Source organism: Phlebotomus papatasi, chromosome 2 (genome assembly GCF_024763615.1).
Source record: "Phlebotomus papatasi isolate M1 chromosome 2, Ppap_2.1, whole genome shotgun sequence".
NCBI classification, from domain to species: domain Eukaryota; kingdom Metazoa; phylum Arthropoda; class Insecta; order Diptera; family Psychodidae; genus Phlebotomus; species Phlebotomus papatasi.
In genome coordinates, this window is record NC_077223.1 from 99,091,110 (window position 1) to 99,116,323 (window position 25,214).

The 25,214-nt window shown below is 35.7% G+C and overlaps 1 protein-coding gene across 14 annotated transcripts; it reads left to right on the plus strand.

Moving 5' to 3' along the window:
* Nucleotides 1–1,837: 1,837 nt before the first annotated feature.
* Nucleotides 1,838–23,887, plus strand: LOC129800362 (large proline-rich protein BAG6). 14 transcript variants are annotated; one of them, XM_055844693.1, is made up of 14 exons: nucleotides 1,838–1,968; nucleotides 2,265–2,358; nucleotides 2,436–2,553; nucleotides 2,616–2,806; nucleotides 2,877–3,002; nucleotides 3,059–3,428; nucleotides 6,956–7,158; nucleotides 7,220–7,405; nucleotides 10,033–10,282; nucleotides 10,758–10,928; nucleotides 14,670–15,211; nucleotides 18,608–18,908; nucleotides 18,973–19,337; nucleotides 23,022–23,887. In XM_055844693.1, exons 2-14 carry the CDS (start codon nucleotides 2,296–2,298, stop codon nucleotides 23,343–23,345), a joined length of 3,210 nt encoding a protein of 1,069 aa, XP_055700668.1. In that variant the 5' UTR covers nucleotides 1,838–1,968; nucleotides 2,265–2,295; the 3' UTR covers nucleotides 23,346–23,887. The 14 variants fall into 14 exon arrangements, with proteins under 14 accessions (XP_055700668.1, XP_055700664.1, XP_055700662.1 ...); XM_055844689.1 differs by having other exon boundaries at nucleotides 3,077–3,428; nucleotides 10,033–10,360; XM_055844687.1 differs by having other exon boundaries at nucleotides 1,841–1,968; nucleotides 10,033–10,360.
* Nucleotides 23,888–25,214: the final 1,327 nt, after the last annotated feature.

The window sequence follows — 25,214 nt, forward strand, 5'->3', positions numbered from 1 at the left end:
AATCGATAATAGATTAACTATCTATAAATACACCACCAAAATTTCAGAACTCTATTCCAAGTATTTTCGAAGATAGAGAGCCGAAAGCAAAGCAAATTAATTTGTTTTTTTTTGTTCATACAAAAATTATAAGCTGCAGATTTCCCGCCAATTAGGGTGTACTGTGACGAAGCGCTCCAGAGATTACTCATTATTCTGCCATTTTGTAATTTTTTCCGAAAAAATTTATTTAATCACTTTTAATGTTTATAAATATATATCCAAAATTTCATAAAGCTTGGTCGTTTCCTTCATCTACAAAAAAAAATCGCGAAAAACAGCTAGGGGAAAGTGCCCATGCTTGATACGATCCAAGCTTGATAATAACCATTTTTTTCCTACGTTAATCAATAATTGTGACTCATAGCAATATATTTTAATAGCTGGTCCTGAAACTCACATTTCCTAAAAAAAACTAGGATCCCAGCTCTTTTTTCCTAGTTTCAGGAAGCAAAAATTAAAAATGGGTCCAAAACTGTAATTTCGATACAAGATATTTCATAAGTATTTCTTAATTAATGTCGCTGTTCACGAAAACTACTATCATAGGCACATATCATCAGTATTAATATTTATGTAAAAAATATTTTTACTTGGGGACACTGTTTTTGAGGGTGGTAACAAATTCATAAATTCTATCTGTGTCCATCCTATATTTTAAGAAGGGTCCATGAATGATAATTTAAATGTAGCAACTCTATCATTAGATGTGATTCTTTCATAATTACACCTTTTGTAATCCTCCAATTTTATCGACAATTGACATAGCCTTCAACCCTGTTCCCCGAGTTTAAGGGTTGCAGAATGACATTTTCATGGACTCAAAGTGAAAAAATGGTTTTCGCTAGCGCCCTAATGTCATAAAAACATGGCTTAGAAAAATTACATAAGAGTGATTTTAAAACTAATAACCAGTCTTACAAACGATTTAAGCAGATAGATTAGAGTTCCGTCTAAATATTGATGTTTTTTTTTATCCAGTAAATTTTTTACAGTGAAAATGGGCCTCCGAATTATCGAATCAATTATTATACAGGAAGGCCCCGGACCCAACTTGTATAAAAATCGCCATTGAATTTCTATTTTCTTCTTGAGAAAAATCTAAGGTTTTTCAGGAATTATTTGAGGTGGGATTGTGAACCTAATAAGTGAGACATTTTTTGTCATAGTGGAAGAATCGCTTCGGTTTGTGTGGTAATCAGAAAATAATCACAAACCTTGAAAATCATTTTACATTATCAAGCATGGGCACTTTCCCCTAAGTCTTGGGTTTCTAATTCGGGAAACTCTCTTAACCCTTTGAGAGCATTGCACGCATGTTGCAAGCCAATTTGAATATTTTTTGATCAATGATTATCATAAACTCAAGAGTCAATATGAGGTCATACCATTCCCTAACCAGAGAATCTTACAAAAATTTAGATTTTGACATCTCCATAGTTTGTAACCATCCTTAAGAATTGTATTTTTATCCGTTTTGTTTCCCAGAACATCCATAATTTCCTTTGTGTAACTCAGAATCCCAAAAGATTCGAAAAAGATAAAAGATTTGATCAGGGGCAGACATTCTTTTGACAAATTATAGTTCACAAATTTTAATTTTCAGAATATAAGCGCTTTTTCATCGAATTAACCAAATAAAATACTTTATTATCCATATTTTTGTATTCATTTTTATTTTCTTCATGAATTTTAGTTTCCAAAGAGTTGTTCAATTTGAAATTTCAAATTTGAAAATGATACTCAGAGGCCTCTATTGGATTTCCAATAGAACCAAATGAATTTGACGGCATTTACCGCCAGTGAAAATTCTGCGGCTTACAGTTCTGTACCGTGGCCTTTTTGTATCAGTGAAAAATTACATATTTTTGTTTAAAAATCGTGAATTTGCTTAAAATCTTGATTGAAAATAGTGAAAAAGATAAGTAGGTGAGTGTGTTCACATTTTTCTGTTGCAAACAATTGATATTTTTTGAGGGAAACTAATGAAAATGGGTGAAAAACTTTCATCGCAACCTCGACGCCATAAATCAAAGGAAAAATTTAATAAGTGAATATTATTGCGTTTTATTCAAGATTATTGGGTAATTTTGTTAGAAAATCTTGTTCGGGAAACATATGCGGAGATTTTAGTGTAGAGATTTCTGGGAGAAGAGTGTTAGAAGTCCCTGAAAAGGACATCCGGAAGAAAAGTGTGGTTATGTTGGTGTCCTTTTGATTTGTAGGATTATCTGGATTATTAGCTAAACTTCCGGGATGATTAATGTAACAGTGAAGACTCTGGATTCTCAGAATCATCAATTTGCTGTGGATGATGAGGTGAGTGGGTTAAATTGTGAAATGGAATGGATGGAGAGGAACATTCCAGAATGGTTGATGAGTGATTGTGTTCCTAGATCACGGTGCGCCAGTTCAAGGAACACATCGCTGAGAAGGTCAGTGTTGAGGCTGATCTTCAGAGAATCATCTACTGTGGTCGACTGTTGAAGGATGAGAAACTCTTGAAGGAATATGGTGAGTGATTTCAGTCCGGAAAGGAAGTTTCCTGGAGTAAATCTGACTTTTTTTTGGTGCAGATGTCAATGGGAAGGTCGTCCATCTGGTCCAGCGTGCTCCTCCAAGCACCAGGACACCCACAAGCACAACTGAAAGCGCCCCACAGAACAGATGGAGAGTGAGGAATCTGAATCCCCGGAGTCCTCTCATCCGGGCCATCGATGGGATGGTATTAGGAGCAATGGCTATTCCCATGAACACCAACAACGGAGTAAGGATTCCCTTTATATCCCGCAAAAGCCTTCCCGGCAGTTTCTTCACATTCTTTGATTCTTTTTCAGACTCCTCAGGCTGCAGCTCCCTCCCTGAATCCCTCTTCAACGCTCTGCATGAATCGCATCACCGTGGCCAGGCATATGCTAGAGTGTGCCAATAACATTGCGAGGTTCCTGGAGAATCCAGAAGGGGTGAGTCGCTCACGATAAAATATTTTCCAGAGAGGATCTTAAATGCCATGCAAAAGCAATCTTCTGTTCCACAGGGGCTCAACAATACGGCCATGGAGGACCTGGCTCAGCAGACTCTCGAGTCAACGGTCTTCGAGGTGGGTATTTCAGCTGTAGGCGAAGTGGACATTCCGCAGGTTCAGATGCAGAACCTCGTGCAGGCTTTCCAGGGAGCTGTTTCGGCTGCTCTGAGGCAGAATGGCGTGCCGAATATTCGGCTGTTGCAGCAGCAAATGGCTCAAGCGGAAGGAGCCGAGGGAATGCCAACTGTCCAGATCCTCGAAGCCACTCCAGTTGAGGACATTGCATCAATGTCAACGGCACCAACAGCGCCACCAGCGCCCGCGGAAGCTCCAGCTGGAGCAACTGGAGGATCCGGGCAAGAAGGTAAGTCATTTCCAAATTAAATGATGTTCTAAAAAATTATATAAAAAGCCATAAAGTCAGACTTTTATTATCGTATGATTTTTAACCCTTTAAGGACGATTGGAACACCGGTGTCCCATAAAGAAAGTAATACGATTCAATACGCCAATTCAATACGATTCTTATCGAAAATCTTAAAATAATAAATTTAGAAAATAAAAATATTCTCTTAAAGCCATTATACTCTGAGCTTTTTGTTAAAAAAGATGGCAAAGCGTTTTAGCTTTGCGGAATGCTTGATTGCACGAAGAAGGTCTATCCGCGAATTAACTTTTCGCATTATTTATAGATTTATTACCGATTAAATTCATTAACGAACAGTTATAATTCATTAACAGTTCTGTGCTTGATTGGGACTGATATAGCCGGATAAGAAATTTCAAGACCTTTCTAAAAAATCCAAATTTTACCAAATCGGTTGAAAAATGAGCCTTCCAAAGTGATTGAAATTTGACCTTCAATAATTCAAAATGGCTAATTTTCCGGTCATAGGTGTGTTTGCTCTAAATGTACGCCTGGACTACCCCTAAAACATTTCCGAAAATCATCACTGACTGAAATCCGAAAAAGTTAAAATAACATTCCGGAAATGTTATTTTAACCGGAACCGATTTCGAATCAATACTGCAGGGTAAAATAACCTGCAGTATTGATCCGAAATCTAAATTAAATTTACCCTTTTCATGTTAATTTTACCCTTAAAAGGTGTAAAATTAGCATAAAAATGTTGATATATTTTCCCACCTGAAAAGTGTTAAATTTATGAGGAAAAAAGTTAATCGCACCCCCGTTTTTTTTTTTCTCAGTGATTGAAAAAGCTTGGACCAATTTCGAGAAAAACCGAAGAAAAAACATTTTTTTTAATGAGATTTTTATTATAAGGGATGTAAAAGTATTCAAAAATCGGTACTTAACCGGTTCATTTCCGATGAAGACCGATGCAGCCGGGATCGAAATTTCAAGACCGGAAGTCTATATTTTTACGATTTGACCTCTAGCTTGGGAACAAACATAAGCTCAATTAAAAAATATATTTCCGAAAAAATGAATCAATTATGGGTACTTAACCGATTTATTACCGAGAAGACCAGTGCAACTAGGTTCGAAATTTCAAGACCTTTCCAAAAAATCCAGATTTAAGCAAATCGATTGAAAATTGATCTCGCCAGTAGTGTTTGAATTTATGACCTTTACACTCCGTCCCGGCATTAAGTCCTTCGGGATAATGCACCTGACGAGATTATGCACATACAATTATGCAAGTTTGCCTACCATTGAGAGTCAATTTATTAAATCATATTTGAAATACGCCTGAATGTATACTTATCCCGCGACGCAGGAAATTTGAAAACACTGTGTTTCTTTTTCAGAATAAAACTTTAATTTCTTTTATTAAAGTAAAAATTTTAAATATTCTAACAATTTATTGAAGAACTCTGGCCAAAAAGTACTGTTTGTTAATGCATTTCTATTAAACAGTTGAATCTTTTTCTTCTGACTACTTTTACTCCGCGCGAAATTCGTTCTACGGCCGATTTATTCAAAAGAAATCCCCTGCGGATAGGCAAATTTTCTCGATTCATAATGCCATTTCGCGCATTTTTTTTCGGTCCCGAAAATGTGCATAATCCCGGAATTGAGTGTAATAATTCTAAATGGGGTATTTTCCGGTCATAAATATGTATGGACGAAAACTTTGCATGGAGTACATGAAAAACATATCCGAAAATCATTAAAAAAAAAAGCTTGGGCCACTTTTTAGGAAAACAAAAGAAAATAAGGTTTTGGAGGAGATGGAGGAAAATTGGGAGAAAAAGAAGAAAACGTCTGGAGATAATATTTTTGTTATTGGGGGTCACCGAAGACTGAACGTTGATATCTTTAACCGTTTAAGCTGCATTTGGGTAAAAAAACGAGCGTATTTATGTAACTTTATGGTAAAAAGCGGATTTCTTTAACTGCTCGCTTTTTGAGTTCGAGTAGAACAATAAATTGACAACGGTTGCTTTTTCAACCCTCTCTTTTTCGAAGGAAAAAGATTTGAAGGTTATTAAAGGATTTGTAAAGAAAATCTGAAGATGTCAGTGGAAAAATGGGGAGATACAGTGGGTATCAAAAGTTTGTAAAAATGATAGAAAAAAATTACTTTCTCAAATTTTTCTTTGCAAATGAATTCCGTGTAATCCGCCGATCCTATTTATGTATTTAAAAAAAAAATGATTTCATACAAATAATAATTATTTTTCAAAAGATGATCATTTTTGTTGGGTCAAAAGTTTGTTGCCTTATTTGAATAATTAATTCAAAATGGTTAAAAATATCCAACCAACTTAATGTAATCCGGTGCAAATGGTGAGTTTATACACCAACGATATTATAACAAGAAGTAATCAATTTTTTGATCATTCATAATTTAGGTTAGAAATTGCAAGTTGCAAGTTAAAAGATGGTAACTCATTCAGAGATGGTTCAGAAATAAATTATCGTCGTCAATTGCTATATTTTATGGAAAATTACGACAAATTATATAAAAAAAAATATTCAAAATGTGCAAACCCACCATTTGTCTCTCAAATGACATAACTTCAAAATATAACTGTGCTAAGAGCAGTTAGTTGTACGTCAAAAACATTAGAAACTTCTAAATGTGTCAAGAAACTTTTGGCCGATGAAAAATGCTCAATTTTGGAAGAAAAATTATTTTTGATAAGAAATAAAATGAATTAAAATTTTTAAAATACATAAATAACTTCTGTGGATTACAAGCAACTTATTTGCAAAATGAAAAACTTTAAAAAGTTCGTTTTTCTATCATTTGTTGCACCTGGTTTCTCGAACATAGATTTGTCAAGAAACTTTTGACCGACACTGGATTTCAGGCTTAATTCATACGTCGACTTTGAGCTGAATTTCATTAAATCCATTTTTAAGAAGCAACCACTTTAACCTTTTTTTTAGGAGTAAAATGCCAAGCTTATGAATTTTCAGAAGAACATTGCTAATTTCTCAAGGTCTGACCGTCCTTTTTGGCTTCACTGAGAGAAATCCGAAAAAGTTAAAATAACATTCCGGAAATGTTTATTTTACCCTGCAGTATTGATCCGAAATCGGTGTAAATATTACCCTTTTTAGATGTATTGGGGGTTAAAGTTACCCTTTTTCATGTTAATTTTACCCTTAAAAAGGTGTAAAATTAACATTAAAAAATGTTGATATATTTTTACACCTAAAAACTGTTGTTATGAGGAAAAAATGTTAATCGAACCCCCGGTTTCTTTCTCAGTGTGGAGTTTCGGTAATTTTTAAATCACACAAAATGGGCCTAGTCCTATCTCTAGCGAAGTATTGGACCAGCTCTCATACATTTCTGCCCATTGTTCTTTTTAAATTTCAATTTCTTTGTTCTTTTTAAGAGCAGAAAATTATTTTATGAATGCTTTAAACGCTTTAAAGTTTAAACTATAGAAAATTGTAATTTTTACTTTGAGGCTCAACATCTCAGTCTCAGAGCAACACTGAAAATACTTCTGAAGCTGGAAGTACTCCAGGATCAAGATCTCGACAACAAACAACACGCACACAGACTCTAGCGACTGTTGTGCAGCAAATGAGAGATGTTCAGGTGCGCCTGGAGCCTTTTGTCCAACAATATTACGATATTCTGCAGAATGATCCAACTTATGAGACAGATGTAGGTTTATTTTATGCCATTTCTCTGTGCATTCGCTAATTGGATCAAAATGATTTTACAGGAAGAAAGAAACAATGCTCAGCGTGTTTTTGATCATGTCTCTGAAGCATTTCACTACATCTCACATGCTCAGCATGCTATCAGTGATCTGATGCTGTGCCTGTCTTCAAATACGCCCAGGCATTTGTGCTGTAGGCCAATTTTGGTGGAACAAAGTGCATTTGTTAGTTCAGGATTCACAGTTCCGGTAAGTGAAATTTGTTTTATTTATACTTTTTCAATATTATCCTGGATTGTGGAAAGTTTCTAAGAATTATTAAATAGGCCCCGCCCCCAAAAGTAAAGCCGAACACGCCCTTTTTCCTGTGGAATTTTTTTAATGGTTATATTTTTTCTTTTTATATTACTGGTTATTGATGGTTGGATATTACTGTGGTCGAAGATAATCCTTCCATTTTAATAATTTTATGGTTTAGACAAATAGGCCACACCCACAAAAGGACCATGCTTCCTTAAAGAACCTACATAATTATCGAATTTTTACAAATATGGTTGTGAATATTCTATAGATGTTGAATTTAATAAAGAGGCATATGAAAAGGTGTAATATCTGTAGAGTACTGGGGGAGTCTATTTAACAGAGAAATCTATTAAATGTCAGCCTAAATATCATGAATTCGCTTATACTTCTCCACTTTAGGGAAATGTCGGAGTAATAAGGTGATATCACTTTAAAATATAGGATCGGGAATCTTTGTTTTTTTTCCACCGAGGAAGGCGTTCCTGGGCGATCTACGATCAGCAGATTCTTTCAGCACGAACACGTTCTTAGGATTACATTTCAATAGAAATAAAGTGCCTCGATACGATTAATAATAATAATAACGGGCAATACTGATAACTTCCCTGAACACAAAAAAATTTCCCTTTGCCCCGGCAGAAGTTACTGATACTTTTCCAAATCACAGAAAATTTCCCTTCGTCCCAAAGGGTGAAACTAAAAACTTCCCAAAACACAAATAATTTCCCTTTTACCCAAAGGACGAAACTAAAAACAGAAAATTCCCATCTGCGCAAAAGGAGGAAACTAAAAACTTTCCAAAATACAGAAAATTTCCCTCTGCCCCAAAGAACGAAACTAAAAACTTCCCAAAAAGAAAATTTCCCTTTGCCCCAAAGGACGAAACTAAAAACTTCCCAAAAAGAAAATTTCCCTTTGCCCCAAATGACGAAACTAAAAACTTCCTAAAAAGAAAATTTCTCTTTGTCACAAATGGTGAAACTAAAAACTTCCCAAAACTCAAATAATTTCCCTTTTCCCCAAAGGGCGGAACTAAAAACTTCCCAAAAAGAAAATTTCCCTTTGCCCCAAAGGACGCAAATTAAAAAATTTCCCAAAACAGAAAATTTCCCTTTTCCCAAAAGGGCGGAACTAAAAACTTCCCAAAACACAAATAATTTCCCTTTCCCCAAAGAACGAAACTAAAAACTTCCAAAAACAGAAAATTTCCCTTTGTCCCAAAGGATGAAACTAAAAACTGCCCAAAACACAGAAAATTTCCCTTTTCCCCAAAGGGCGGAACTACAAACTTCCCAAAAAGAAAATTTCCTATTTCCCCAAAGAACGAAACTAAAAACCTTCCAGAACACAAAAAAATTCCCTTTGGCCCGACACAAGTTACTGATACCTTCTCAAATCACAGAAAATTTCCCTTTTCCCCAAATAATGAAACCAAAAACTTCCCAAAACACAAATAATTTCCCTTTTTCCCAAATGGCGAAACTAAAAACTTCCCAAAACACAGAATATTTCCCTCTGCCCCAAAAGGTGAAACTAAAAACCTCCCAAAACACAGAAAATTTCCCTTAGCACCAAAGGACGAAACTAAAAACTTCACAAAACACAAAAAATTTACCTTTTGCACAAAAAAGGACGAAACTAAAAATTTCTCAAAACACAGAAAATTTCCCTTAGCATAAAATGGCAAAACCAAGAACTTCCCAAAAAGAAAATTTCCCTTTGCTCCAAAGGACCAAACTAGAAATTTCCCTTTGCCCCAAATGACGAAACTAAAAACTTCCCCGAAAAGAAAATTTCCCTTTGCCTCAAAGGACGAAACTAAAAACTTCAAAGAAACACAGAAAATTTCCCGTTTCCCTAAAAGAGGAAACTAAAAACTTCAAAAACAGCGTTGTAATTTCATTGCTTTATTTAATTTTTTTATTAATTGAAAAAAATCGTGAAAGACTTGTTACTTGAAAAATATTATCTACTTTTTATGTTAATAACCTTCATTTTGAAAAAAAGAAACGCGCTCGTAAAAATCTTGTAAAATCTTGTTGATCCAAATAGAAAAATAACAAGATTTTCGGCTGTTTTTTAATCAGAAATATTCTTGTATAATCTTGTTAGCACAGAATCTACCAAGTTTATTGCATAAGCTCATCGATTGATTCCAATCGATTATGAACCGATTTGAATGATTTATGAATCAGTTCAAATCGGTCCCAAATCGGTTGTGAAACGGTAAATGGTAAATGATACGAAAACACTTAAGGTACTTTACTACCTTACCTTTTCTCTTACCACTTTGGTAGGGGCGTGGCCTATATTTTATTGGAGTGGCTATTTCGGACAGTTTCTCAAATTAAAACGTTTTGAGAAATTTGCTTAGTTTTTATTAGAGCAACTCCGGACTAAAAATTGATTACAATTAATTAAAAAATGTTTCGAAAGGGGCGTGGCCTAAAATTACTCTTGGCGAATCTGACGCAGGAAGCTTAATAATAACCTTTGGTAAAACATACGGAAATTTACGAAAGTTTCCACTTTTAATTTAAATTCTGGGTTTGACAGAAAAATTTTCTGTTTAGGCAAATTTGGCCACTGTTACAAGGCCAAATGGGAATAACAATGAGACAGCAGCAGCGGCTGCTGCTGCTGCAGCTCCTCAAAATGAGAACAACAACACTGCAAATGGACAGCAAGCACCAACTGTTGAGGGAGGACAACAGCAGCAGCAGCAGCAGCAGCAGCAAGCAAGTAATGAAACAACGCCGAGGCAGGGCCTCCCAACTGCCCCCCAATCAGCTGATCAGTCAGATGAAAATCGCTTGCCCAGAGGTATTCCCCGCAACATATTCTCTTTATTCTTACCAATATCCAATCGAACAGCAATTCGTACCGATAATGGTGTGCCAGGTTAGATTGTTTCCTATTTTTTTCCTCTTTTCCTTCCCGTTTTCTGTTTATTTTTTTAAAATTACTTTTTTTCTGTTTATTGCGTTAATCAACTAACTTTTAAAATAATTAATAAGCTAAATTAGTTGTAGATGGAAAGAACAGAGCTGCTTGATATCATCTCATTGCATTCTGGGCTTTGTCTTTTGTTTAGGGAGCTTTCTCTGATAAAAAATATTTGATTTTAATCACAAAATTCTTCATGATGTTTCTTTTACTGAAACAACCTGGCACTAAAGCAGATTGACATTCACGTGAATTATTGCTAAAAAAAAAATGAATAAGCAGATTTTGAGATTGATTTTTATTGGATAAGAAATTTCCTATAGGTGATTAGGTTTATTGGGTTTTATTCCAGTTAATCAAGAACTACAAATTGCCCGGATAATTCAGGCTGTTGTTAATACAGCCCCAATGGATGCTGAGGTTCAAGTTGAGATAAATCCACCACAGAGTTCAGCATCAAATAATCAACAGAGCACAGTGACAAACACATCTAGCAATTCAACAGCAACTATCGCGCCAAATGGTAAGAAAAATAATAAAAGTTGAAGGGACTTTAAATGAGATTGGATGGACTTTTTGATGTGATAGGAACTCTAAAATAAGAGTGTGTCTCAGATAAAGTGTCCCAGATATTTATTTTTTGATTAAATGATTTTCTTTATTTTTTAATGTAGGGCTGTTAGATATTGCCCTTCAAATGTTTATACCGCCAAGAAAGGTCGGTCCTTAATACTATTTTCAGTCACTGAGAAAAATCCGAAAAAGTTGAAATAACATTCCGGAAATGTTAATTTTTCCCTGCATTATTGATCCAAAATCGGTGTAAATATTACCCTTTTTAGGTGTATTAGGGGTTAAAGTTACCCTTTTACATGTTAATTTTATCCTTAAAAAGGTGTAAAATTAACATTAAAAAAAGTTGATATATTTTTACACCTAAAAAGTGTTAAAGTTTTGAGGAAAAAAGTTAGTCGCAGCCTTTTTTTTCTCAGTGGTCGGACGGGTCCGACTATGAATAAGCACTGGTATAATGTTATCTGAGATAAACAATAGAAACAAAATCTCTAACATTTACATAAAACTGTCTTTAAATAACGAGGTCTGATTTCACATCGTATCTCAGAAAATCAGCTAAAAATCCTAAAAGTATGCACTAAAAAAATTTATACTAAAAGTTGTTTTCCATCCATGATACAAACTATAAAAGGTGGTTGTCTCTGCTACAATGATTATTTTCAAAAATATTCAATACTATTTTTTTTTAATTGTCATATCAATTAGAGAGCAAAATTTAAAAATTCCAGTTTTATTTTTTAAAATTCTCGCGAAGACATCCCTGAATTGAATCAATTTGTAGTTCTTGACGATTAAGTTGGATGTGAGTGTAATGTTTAAAATTTTTAATGGAATCTGCTGTTAAATGGAGACAAGTGAGAGAAAAAGGGAAGAAAGGTTCCCCTAGTTAATATAAATTTATGGGGGTGTTACCAAAAACAAGAAGTCGATATCTCTTACCGTTTAGCGTCTAAATCAAAAAATAAATACAACCAATAAATAAAAATTCTCGAAAAAATAAGTAATATACGGGTACTTACCGGCCGATTAAGTCCCGTAAGTCGGGTTGTAAAAATTCAAGAACTTCCCAAAACATCCAAATTTAAGCAAATTGATTAATAAATTAGCCCAGAAAAGTCGTTAAACTTCGTAAATTCGATATCGAAAATTTTTTCGATCATAGGTGTCTATGGTGTCTAGGTGTCTTTTTGAGAAAAACTCACAAAGCATAAGTGGGATGGAGGGGATTGGGGAAAAGGGGAAATGGCTTTATAGATAGTGTTTTTTTTTAGGGGGATGGGGGTCACAAAAGACTGGAAATTGATATCTCTTACCGTTTAAGTCCGAATTTATTGTGAGCGGATTACAAAGACCACACCCTCAGTAACATTTTCATTATAAACAAATTGTTCATATTTTTAAAATGGTAAAGAAATTTAAAATTTAATTTTTCTAAGCGTTTTAAGTAAGAAATAAAGGGACATAGCTTAACCCATTCCTAACCATGATATTATACATCATACTCAAATTGAGTGATTTCAGATGATTTATTCCTGGGCAACTGATATTCAATATTACTGTCGGGAATGGATTTTACTAACTTTAATCCTTCAGTTACTTAGAAAAATAGTCCGACAGAGATGAAAATACATTTTGTTGTTCTTTTCTCGCTTCGCGGAAGGTCATGCAAAATTTTTACTCAAAATGGCGGTCGGAAAATTCGACATCCCGTCGAATTTATTAAAATTGACCTTTTTTCTCTTTCCTGATTTGAATTCTGGTTGCCGATTTGTGTTCTATAGATTTTGAAGTGAATTAATGTTAAAAAAATTAAACTCAGTAATATTTACGAAAGTGCAAAAATCCAACAACACTGAAAACTATATCGCAAAAATCAACATATTTGCCTGATAAGACGTTTTCAAGTCTAAAAGCACCTTTAAAAGGCTTAGAATGAGAATTTTGTGTTTAAATTCCTGTAGGAGCGCTTATGTCTTTTAAGTGTGTGCCACGTTACTTTTAGTAGTTACAGAGGCTGTAACAAGAGTACTAGAAGCAGATTATAAGAATTTTGGTTCTATAACGCCTTACTTAGGGAATTCTACAAAACTATATTAAGAAAAAAATGCTTCCGGGGACTTCATTTCACGAAAATTATATTGGAGTCTTGGCTTATTTCTTACTAGGCGTAGTCTATATATTTTTATTAGAAATCTAAACTTTCATAGAGGTCATAGAAGATGTACCAGTGTTTGGGTGCTACAATAATCTCTCATTCCACATTTTAAATTTAATATAGTCATCTTTAGTTTAAGATAATTTCTGAAAGGGGCGTGGCCTAAAATTATTTTCGAGTGCGGTTTTACTCTGAATTTCAAGTATAAAATATGGTAAATTTCATTAATAGGATGTTGTCTAAAATTGGCAAAACAAGCATTGCTGTTGCGCCACTTACAGAAGAATGATATTAAAATCTTGAAATTAGGGTAAATTAAGCTAATTCAAAACCTGTTCCAAATGGAAACTTTTCGCTACTCCAAATGGAAACATCATTTTTTCCCATAATAAATGCAGTAACCTTTTCACCATCGAATTTTTCATCGATTGTCCATGTTTTCCAATGAAAAACACAATGAGGTGACTGTTGTTTATTAGTTTTGTTTAACATTTATGTCATATTTCTGGCTAAATTTAGTTAAATTGAGTGCTAATCTTTATTGTTAACGGTACGTGAACTTTTCAAATGAAATAATTACCTATTTCGTGAAAAAAAGGGTTTTCTGAAGCGTCTGCAAATGCTTCAATAGGAAACCCCGGAAATATAAATTTTTTGAAGAGATTTTCTTATTGTTTTAGATGGGAAAGGAGAAAAGACCAGGAATAAGAACAAATCCTCCACTTAAGAGCAACTCAACAAGGTTTTGGAAGTCTTTCGTCGCGGTTTCACTTACACTGTTTGTCTCCAATTAGAAACTTTCCTTGTCTCCATTTGGATTAATTTGTTTCCAATAGAAGTATTTTACACTCGCGAATTTTTCTTGTATTTAAGAAGTTTTCAAATTATATCTAAAGAATTTTTACTAAACAGTAACATTATAGAAGAGTCAAGGAGAAAATTGATGTAATTCTCTTCAGAAAAAAATATGAACTTAATGTGTTGAATCTTCTGTCACAGTTAAAGCGTCAGGAAATGGTGTTTTGAATTAGGACATTTACCCTATCTTGATCCTGATCTCTTGGAAAATAGAAATGCAATGCGTTTGCAAGCGCAAAAAATAACTAGAACATTGGTTTCTAAATCTATTTGCAATATTCCTTTGATTTTTTAGACAACTTATCAAACGAAATTATCCTTAAAAATGTTGTAATGAATCTATCACAGAGAATATCTCCTCATCAATTATACGGAATAATTTTCTGAATCACCCTGCAGAGTGTAAGAATGTCGAAGTTGAATGAAAGAATTTGATATTTGAATTCTATTTTTGGTAGAAAGATAACAACATTGTTGTTGTTATTTTTGACTTTCTCCAAATACAAAAACCTCTCGACTGATGATTAATGATTTGAATTTTGAAATTTATTTGTTGAAAACACATTTCTTCATTTTCATATCTCCCCAATACTTAAAATGAAATTAAAACGAAAAAAGTCTTTTGATGGTGATTGTGTGAAGAAAAAAAAAGAGAAACAAATTTGTTTCTTTCAGAGCTGACAATAAATGTTCATTTGGGCGATATTGGTGCATTGGGAGTGATTGGTGGTGGACCAAATCAACCACCACGTGTGACAACAGTCACATTGCCCACAACATCCACCCAGACACGTTCGACTGCACGACAGCAAATGCACTCTGGAAATCTGCCGACGGCTCAGATGCGCAATTTCCGACCAACTTCCAGCAACATTTTTTCGGCCTTTGACCGATTCTTGCCATGCAATAGTCATCACATTCGCGATCCCAACCAACAGACCGGCGGGGAGCCTAGGGTTAGGGTGTCTGCCCAGCCTCAGAGTGCACCTCAGAGTAGGACGGGGCAGAATCAGGTGCCAACGGCAGAAGCTGGAAATTCCAGTCAGGGGCAGGGACCACAGATTGCTGGCTTCCCTATCTTTGGGAATTCTTTGGATGTCTTCCAGGTGCTGCACATTGGGCCACAGCTCATCAATGATATCAGATCCCAACTTCAGGGTATCGTTAGGGATATCTTCTTCAATGGAAGTGCCGTATCGGAAGAAAGCACCGCACAGGTACGATTTTCAGTATTTACAGCAAACACAGCTACCGAAACTTAACATCGCGAAAATTTCATAAGATCAAAATTTCCAAGTTTACTATTTTACTTACGAAAACCTTGTTTATACTGAATCTGTGTGTTTTTGAACAGACTTCTGCCCACAATTAGTGATTTCCTACCCAACAAATTTAACCTAAATAGAGACAGGAAAAAATTCGTGCCTCTAACCAGAATTGAACTCAGGACCTTTCCCTGTCTAGGCGAATGCCCTACAAAATGAGTTATGAAGTAGTGGCTCTGACTGCTTTTGTAACTCATCTCAACCAATTGCCATGTGCACTTCAACTCGTTTTTGACTCAATTGTACGCGTGATACCGTTTCTTAGGCTCGTAGTGAGTCAAAAACGATATGAAGTGCGCATGACAATTGGTTAAGATCAGTCTGATTCTGGCCATTTTCTCCAAAGTACTGCCAATTCTGTTGCAACTCAAAAGTTCCAGTCCAATCTGAAGTTTTCGGATATTATCAGAGCTATAGACCAAACGGTTTAATATAGCGATTTGGAGATTTTAGTAGATCTTCCCATAAGTCTTTTACAATAATAACATGACTTTAATTTTCTTTCATCTGTTCAAAAACCTGTTTATTCTTTAATATCTCGACACTCAAGGATATTTTCGAATATGATTTAGAATGGGCCTAAAAGGATAGTAATCTAAATCTATTCTAGTAGTCTAAATTAGTTTGGAGAGTGTTTGAATCTTTGATTATTCTAATTGTGCCATTTTCAATAAAAAATGGAAAGGGGAAATCTTTACCCTGAACATTTTTTTAGCACATGACTGTTCTCAAGTGGTTCTGCATAATTGGCTTTTCTTTGTGTTTGTTCCTATCACGAATGTTTGCCAGGACAGTCGAAACAATTAAACAGTCGAGACGGGAACTGGGACAGAAAAAGTCGATAATACAGAAACACTTGAGAACAGTCACGTGCTAAAAAGAATGTTCAGGAGAAAGATTTCCCATTTTCAATTTTTATTAAAACAGCACCATAAATTGGTTTCAATCGGTTGCAAACCAATTATCAACGATAAATCAGTATTCTAAAAACAAAAACTGAAAATGTTTTTTTTTAGTAATTTACTGTTCTCAAGTGTTTCTGCATTATCGACTTGTCTTTATGTTGGTTGCTGTCTCAACTCTCTTCTCCAGTCCTCATCGTTTTCTAAAACTACAAAATAGTCCAAGCGGGAACCAAGACAGAGAAAAGTCGATAATGCAGAAGCACTTGAGAACAGTCATGTGCTAAAAAAAAACTTACTTAAGTGGCCACTTAGGTCCCTTTAAGAGACAAGGCCTCCTGCACAACACCTCACCATTCCACACGATCTAAAGCCAGCGTCAGCCAGCGTTACAGCACCCCGAGGGTTTTGAAGACATGGTCCACTATGAAAACACGGAATTTTGACCTTTGATCTTCTCCTCTTTTATTCCTTGCCAACGTTTCGGAGCTTGATGGCTCCTTCTTCAGGTATGGAAAAAGAATGGTGGGAAAAGGATGTCAGGGAAATGGTTCACTGCTACTTTTTCACAAATGGATGAAGTGGACATCACGATGGGATCATTCCCAATCTGACCATCGTGATGTCCACTTCATCCATTTGTGAAAAGTAGTAGTGAACCATTTTCCTGACATCCTTTTCCCACCATTCTTTTTCTATACCTGAAGAAGGAGCCATCAAGCTCCGAAACGTTGGCAAGGAATAAAGGAAGAGAAGATCAAAGGTCAAAATCCCGTGTTTTCACTTCTTAAAAACTATTTCATTGGCCGAAAATCATTATATGGTCCACTATGTTTTTCCATCTTGTCCGGGGACGCCCCGTCCTCCTCGTCCCCTCCGGATTTCTCTCGTTCAGTTTCCTGGGCATCCTCTCCTCTGACATACGGCAGATGTGACGGAGCCAGCTCAGTTTACTCGCCCGAATAAAGGCCACAATGTCGGCCTCTCCATAAAGCTCCTCCAATTCGTGGTTCATCCTTATTTAGAATTCCCTTGTAGTTTCCTAATGGAAAGGCCCATAGATTCGTCGTAAGACCCGTCTCTCAAAGATCAGCAGCTTTCTCTCCTTTATGCAGGTCAACGGTACTGTTTCCAGACCATACGTTATGACTGGCTTCAGTATGGTTCTGTATATTTTGATCTTTGTTGACCGCGAGACGTTCCTTGACCGAAATATCGACGAGAGTGCAAAGAAACTTCTACTCCCTGCCGCTAGTCTCGTTAACCTCTATTCCGAGTTCATTACTCGTCGTCAGTACCAATCCGAGGTATTTGAAGTCCTTAACAAACAACCTCAAAATTCCACTCGTCCAAAGTGAAATTCTGACGGGATGTAAGTGCTGTGTCGCCAGTGACCATGTACTTCGTTTTACTTTCGCAAACCTTGAGTCTCATCCTCTCAGCTGCTGCGGTTACTTCGACGAAAGTCTCCTTTTCTTTGTGCTGGTTGCTGTCTCGACTCTTTTCTCAAGTCCTCGTTGAATTTTAAAACTACCGAATAGTCGTGACAGGAACCAAGACAAAGAAAATTCGATAATGTAGAAGCACTTGATGCGTGATTCCAATGAAAAATGGAGTTGTTTTTTAGCACATGACTGTCCTCAAGTGTTTCTGTATTATCGATTTCTCTTTGTATTGGTTCCTGTCTCGACTGTTTTCTCAAATTCTCGTTGAATTCTAAAACTACCGAATAGTCGTGACAGGAACCAAGACAAAGAAAAGCCGTTAATGCAGAAGCACTTGATGTGCTAATCCAATGAAAAATGGAGTTGTTTTTTAGCACATGACTGTCCTCAAGTGCTTCTGTATTATCGACTTTTCTTTGTGTTGGTTGCTGTCTCGACTGTTTTCTCAGGTTCTCGTTGAATTCTAAAACTACCGAATAGTCGTGACAGGAACCAAGACAAAGAAAAGCCGTTAATGCAGAAGCACATGATGTGCTAATCCAATGAAAAATGGAGTTGTTTTTTAGCACATGACTGTTCTCAAGTGGTTCTGTATTATCGACTTTTCTTCGTGTTGGTTGCTGTCTCGACCCTTTTCCCAAGTCCTCGTTGAATTCTAAAACTACCGAATAGTCATGACAGGAACCAAGACAAAGAAAAGTCGATAATGCAGAAGCACTTGAGAACAGTCATGTGCTAAAAAAATCATTGGAATAGCACTATTATTCGTAGGTGACTTTAAGCTACCTCTTAGGCCTCTTAGGTGTCCTAGAAGGCAAGAGCTCCAGAAATTGTTGGGTTATAACAAATGCTGCAAAACTTGTTTAAAATAGATCAATCGCGGGATATAAAACTAGTAAGATACCGTCGACGGTTTCTGCATGAAATACTTTCCCTTTCAGGCTGTAGATGTCTTCATGGGACATGCAGAGCAAGTCCTTGCCCTTATGCCTAGAATAGAAGATTCAGATTACGATGTGAGGGCTTCTGTGGAGAATCTCCTACGTGCTACAATTCCACGAGCATTTGATGTGGTCATGTCGGAAAATCCAACTGACTTTGGGAGACGTGTCCTTGCAATGTTTCACAATTTCAGTCAACGTCTCTGTCGAATTCTTCTGTTTTGCATCGGTAGAGAAGGTTCCGAGCGGTATCTGAGTCAAGTCACACGAATGTACATAGATAATCAAGCACCAGCAGACAGTGAGTTTCCGATGACCCACCCAAAGTCTTTTGTTTTAGGACTTTTGATTGATAATTCTTAAAGGTTTTGTTGCAGATTTGCGACCGTTTCATCGACATTTGATGAATGAAATTGAACGAATTCTCGATAGTGTTGGCAATGTGAATCAGGAAGAGATTCAGTCTTTCCTGGTGATCCGTGCCCGAGCACCACCAGCTGCAACAGTTGTACCCGAAGTGACTGCACAGAGGCCTGAACAGCCACCAGAAGAACCCATGGAGACAGATGAGTTTGTCCTGGAGGAGCCTTCACAGAGTCAGTCACAAAATACTAATGTCGATGATGATCCTCTTGAAGGCCCTATAGAACCTCAACCATGGCACAGACAATTTCCCACTGATTGGATTCCAATCATAACGAAAGATGTGCAAAAACAGAGGCGACCACAGGTTAGTTCCTTTATTAAATGTCAACTTTGTCTTGTTTCTCAAAATCTACAGGGTATTGAAAAATGGAAAATGGTTAAAAAAAAAAACTACTCCCTGAAAGTGAATCCCAAAATTTATCGAAACTTTTTTATAGTTATCTGTTTTTCATCCAGGAGGGACTCATATTGACATAGTTAATTTTGAGATTTCTAAAGGTCACACGATTAGACCTTGGAAAATAGATAACACGACCTTACTTTCCTTTTATTCCTTTCCATATTAGCTGAGATTTTTTAGAATCTCAGCTTTTGTGGTCACAGGTTAAATCTGACCTCGTCAGATCGTGTCCATTTTCCGCCATTTTGGAATACCCCCAAATTTTGTTTTTTTTTAATAACTCAGCCCATATGGCATCGATCGATTTTAAATTTTAGTATGTTATAGCTGGGCCTAAGACCTTTCGATCAGTATCAAATTTAAGGTATCCTGACCCCTCTGACCCGAGATAAAAGGGCTCAACAATTCGGTTTCCAAATGGACATATCTCCGGTTCTATCAGAATTTCAAAAAAATTAGTGCTTTGGAAAGCTCTCGTGGAATACTACAACCCTTATGACAACAAAATTTTATACGATTTAATCGACAGTCCGATTAATCGAGAAATCGATTTTCAATTAATCGATCTCGAATATTTCGAAAACCAGACGATGCTTTTTCTTTAAATTTTAGTATGTTGTAGGTGAGGTCGAGACCTTTCCGACAATGGGTCGCATTCCTCCCTCGAGGTTCCCTGACCTGAGCTATAATTGAAAATGTCTCGACCGGACCATATTTTTGATCTTTCTGAAGCGATTTCGATGAAATTTTAATAGGTATTGGAGACTGGTGCAAAAAGTCACAAATCGAAAAATTCAAAATTCAATATCTTCCAAGGTAAAAAAGATAGCGGCTCAAATGTTTTTCTATAGATAGCCTCCATAGACCTTCTTTAATGTCCTAAGTTTCTTGGAATTCGAACAAGGAGTTTAGAAAATAAAAAATATCGAAATTTTTAGTCCTATTTTTGAAATATTTGACTTGCAGAAAATAACAATTATTACCTACTTATTTTCCAAAATTGATGCACTGGTGAATATTTTCTAAATAATTTGGATTTTTTAAATACGAATCCGCTATCTATTTTAGAATTTCACAAAAATTCTTTTCTCCAGAAATCCTTTTATTAAAAATGGCCACTTGGGGTAAAAAGTAACAAAAAAGCGAAGCAATTTCTGATGTCTCACCCTTACTATATCTAAATGTACCGGACTCTAACACTGTGCAACAATTTTGAACTTTTTTTTGTCCCTAGGTTCTCATGCTATTTTTTCTATTGCTAGAGTCAAATGATTTACGAAAATACTTATCATTTTGATTTCATTTGGATTTTGCGCCTGGAATCCAGGCAAAACCGTTTTTACCGTTTTTTGATACTTGGGTTCCTATATCTCCGATTCTGATGAACTGATGTATTTCTCACTATGGAATAATTTGGTCTCCTTTACTTGTCCGATAAATCCTCTGAACAGATGAAGTTTGTACAACTGACACCAGGGGCGCTGTAGTCTCAAATATGTCAGAAAACATGGGAAAATCGAACTTTTTAGCAACTTTGATCAAAAATATCTCGAAAACTAGGACTGTTCCTAACAATCTGTTTTGTGGGTTTGATAGAGAATTTAATCAGCTACATTTTCGTTGATGTACAACTTTTCTCTCAGATTGTTTTTTAACCTCGATCTTGAGGTTCAAATGCATTGTTGGAATGACGGACGACGTATTTTCAGAATTTACTGGAACCATTTCTTCAGCATATGTGAAGCAATTCTTTCAGGGTCAGTAACTGTGTTGGTTTTTTAAGGAAAAGTAAAAAGGTATGCGTAAATATATAAATTTATAAAGATGAACATTTGCTACTTACACATCTTCCGGAAGCTTCTGAATTCTTTTAAGGCCGCAATTTAGTAGTCCTTGTCCAAAATGAAAGTTATAGTCCCTCAGTATATCACAATTTTCTTAAAAACGTTTCTCCGGAGTCATCTTTTTTTTTAATTAAAATCACTAAAATCATTGGAAAAACTTTGTTTGCAAATCAAAATAAGGAACTAGCGAGGTTATGTTGCACTGTCCCAAAGTGTCACAATAACGAGTCGACAATGCGAGAAGAGCCGACACTCATTTCATCTCATCATTTGAATTTAACGATACTAGAGATTCGATAGTATCGAGTCGATACTAGCGAAAGCTAAAGTTATCATTTCACCCCAGGTTTCGAATATGAAGGAAAAATCACGTACAAATGAGAAAATCTGCTGTTGCACTGCACTTGGACTTTTCACAATTCTTCACTCTGAAGTTCACCATCCAATGGACTGACACCGAAACTGATTCGAGACTGATTCGGTGTCAGTCCATTTGATGGTGAACTTCAGAGTGGAGAATTGTCAAAAAGTCCAAGTGAAGTGCAACAGCAGATTTTCTCATTTATACGTATTTTTTTCTCCATATTCGAAATCTGATGAAGAGGATATCCATCCTCGAAACGTCGTGAAGAATTAAAGAAAAAAGGTCAAGAAAGGTCAATATTTCCGATCACTATTTGCTATAACCCATTAGACCGAAATTCCTCCTTGCAACTCGGAATGCGTAAAATTTCGATTGTGAATTAAATTAAATAAAGAATCGCGCCGAGCCAATTTTCTCCATTTCGGTGGCCGAAAACCATTTGCTCGACGCGATTCTTTACCCGCAAAATTCAATTCACAATCGAATTTTCACGCATTCCGAGTTGCAAGGAGGAATTCTCGGTCTAATGGGTTATAGCAAATAGTGAACGGAAATATTGACCTTTCTTGACCTTTTTTCTTTAATTCTTCACGACGTTTCGAGGATAGATATCCTCTTCATCAGGTTTCGAATTTGGAGGAAAAAACACGTACAAATGAGAAAATCTGCTGTTGCACTGCACTTGGACTTTTTTACAATTCTTCACTCTGAAGTTCACCATCAAATGGACTGACACCGAGTTGCACGCATTTCGAGGTCGCCTGTAAAGAATCTCAAGCTACCATAAGCTTATCTGGGCTTATCACTGGTTTTAGTATGTTATAACTGGACCTTAAAGCTTTCGATCAGTACCAAATTTAAAGATGGGTCCAAAACAAATCTTGAAATGGGCATAACTCAGGTTCTAAATGTCAGAATTTAAAAAGTAAGGGCGTTTTGGAAAGCTCTCGTGAAATGCCACTTCCCCTTCTAACATCGAAAGTTCATAAAACCACCGCTAGGGGCGTTATTATTAATAAGAAGATTTTTGAATTTTCTAAGGTAAATAACTCAAAAATTCCTTTGTGCATCGGGCTCGAATTTTAGTATGTTGTAGCCGCAGATTATACCTATCAAACAAAAAAATACTTAAGTCGATCCATAACCCTTGACCCGAGCTATAAGGGGTCAAAGTTCGAATATTGACCGGCCTCTACCTCCGGTTCTAATTAACATTTTGACCTTAATTTTGGCTTTTTGGTTTCGTCTCGATGATCACTTTCAGATGGAAGTTCAAAAAGTCACTACAAGGATCTCTGATCGATGATCCTAAAACCCTAAGTGTATGATTCGTTTGGGATAAATCTTCACTCCCTTCTTTTCGTTCTCTGTGATTCACAGTCGAGTCAGTTGCCTTTCTCTGATGCCTATCTAGCTGGAATGTCATCAAAGAGGCGCAAGATGATTGCGTGCTCGAAAGCTTCGACGGATGTTCAGGAGGTGGTGAGTGAGGGTGTTAGGCAAGCCATTAAGGCTACAGGACTCAGCTGTGCAAGCCAAACACCAGTTGATGATATCTCTAGGGCAATTGCAACAGATTCAAGTGTCCAGGCATCGTATCATGATCAGATGAAGGAGTGGATGCCTCATCAATATATGGATCATCCTGACTACAGTCCGGATCGTTTTCCGAATATTTCCAAATATTTCAATCCAATGAAATGAAATCATTTCTGAATAATTAAAAAAAAATAATTACAAATTGGGCTATTGGGAGAAGAATTGTGGTAAAATAATGCGTGATTTGGATGAGTGATAGAGATAAAGGTAAAAACAAAAAAGGAGTGAAATATTATTAATCTATTAATTGATTTAACTATTATTGACAAATAATTTGTTAATTGCTTTTTCTCCATACTATCATAGAAAAAGTTTTTCACTTTATTTAATTCTGCTTTTAAAAGCCCATTTTTATTTTTCCGTATTTTCATAGATTTTTAAAAGTGATTTTCATATGATATTCATTTTTTTAATTTTTTTTTTTTGGATGTATAAAAGGAAAAGTTTGTGAAAGATGAGTGAATCAAATGAAAATTTTTAATAAATTTATCAAAAGAGCAAATGATAGATGAAAAAAATATGCTAATTTAAAAATTTCCCATTCTTCTGGATTATTATTGAAGAAAAAAAAATGATATTTAGGAGGAAAAAGCAAAGAAATGTAATGAAAATAATTTGAAGATAAACATTTTAAATATCCAATAAAACACATTGTTTTTTATATATTATTTTTCAATTTGGCTGTAAAGTATTTTGGAAAATTTTCTAAATTCGTTCCAGACGTTCCAGATCTCCTTGATGAATTTTTATTTGAAAAAAAGTAAAATTATTTAAGATAAATTAAAGCTGAGTCCACGTAGCCGTTGAAGAAAAAAAGTTGTGAATGGAAGAAGGAAAAAAACAGCGATAGAAGAATGTTATGGGAAAGTGCAGACGAACTCATTGGCTATTTTTGCAGGAATTTCCACCAGATGCAGAGATGATGAGAGGAATTTGAAGAATTTCAAGTGCGCCAGCCACTGAAATTGAAGGTAATTTTTTTATTCTGTGCAAAAACACTTGAGTCCAATCTTCAGTTTTCCATTCGAAAAACTCCTTGTTTTTCGTGCCATCAGGCCTCAATTGAAATAGTCCAAAAGAAAAAAAAGAGAATGACGCAAAAGAGTGAGAAAAAATTCATTCACAAAAATTTAAAGTGTGAATGAAATTAAGAAAAAAAAAATGAAAAACTCCTCGAGACAAAATGTCTTTGAGGCAAGAAATTTCATTCAGATGAACTTGGAAGGATTTGGCGAACAAGAGAAAAATATCTCGTTCATTTTTCTCTCTTCAAGAAAAAATGCTTGAATGATAATCACGAAAATGGATGGCATGTGATTTGATTTATTGGATTATTTTGTTTGCTGAATGCTCTTTCGCACCAATTGACGTCTCAAAATAGCAAAATTCAACACTTCACTCAAATCACTTCAATCAATCCATTCCAACTATCCCATATCACATTCCTCAATTAGAGGGAGAAATTTTAATGAACAATTGAGAATATTTGATTGAAAGCGATCTTGGCTATTTCAAATTTGAATTTTAACTCTAGAAAGAGATAAATCAAGTTGAATTTAGCAATGGCATTAGGAAAAATCTCAAAGGATCATAAAGTTTTTTCCGAAATTTAGGGAATTTTACTACTTGAACGCCACAGATCGCGTTTCATAAGATTTCTGAGAGAAATGTCGTTACGCTGTTTGTCCGATTGTCCATCTGTCCGTTTGTCCGTCCGGCTGTCACCAGCTATAGAGGCCAAACGGTTGGAGATAGCGACTTGAGTCATAAGGGGACCCCCCCCCCCCGTAAGTCGACTCAAGGATCGTTAACACGTCCCTCATTCCCCTCCAAAACCATGTTTTTTGAGAATTGTTCGAAAACGCGTGCGATTTTTTTTCATTTTTGAATATTCGACAGCTCAGAATATAAAACGAATAACTCACGAATGGTCAACTTTACAAAAGAGCGTTGTCAAGTTAAGATTTTACATGC

What these genes read in the sequence shown, in the direction of transcription:
- LOC129800362 (XM_055844683.1), top strand. Translation starts at nt 2,296, where the DNA reads ATGATTAATGTAACAGTGAAGACTCTGGATTCTCAGAATCATCAATTT. An exon ending in GTTCAGGATTCACAGTTCCG is followed by an intron (nt 7,406 to 10,032) that starts GTAAGTGAAATT and finishes TTTTCTGTTTAG; the next exon opens with GCAAATTTGGCCACTGTTAC. An exon ending in TACCGATAATGGTGTGCCAG is followed by an intron (nt 10,361 to 10,736) that starts GTTAGATTGTTT and finishes ATAGGTGATTAG; the next exon opens with GTTTATTGGGTTTTATTCCA.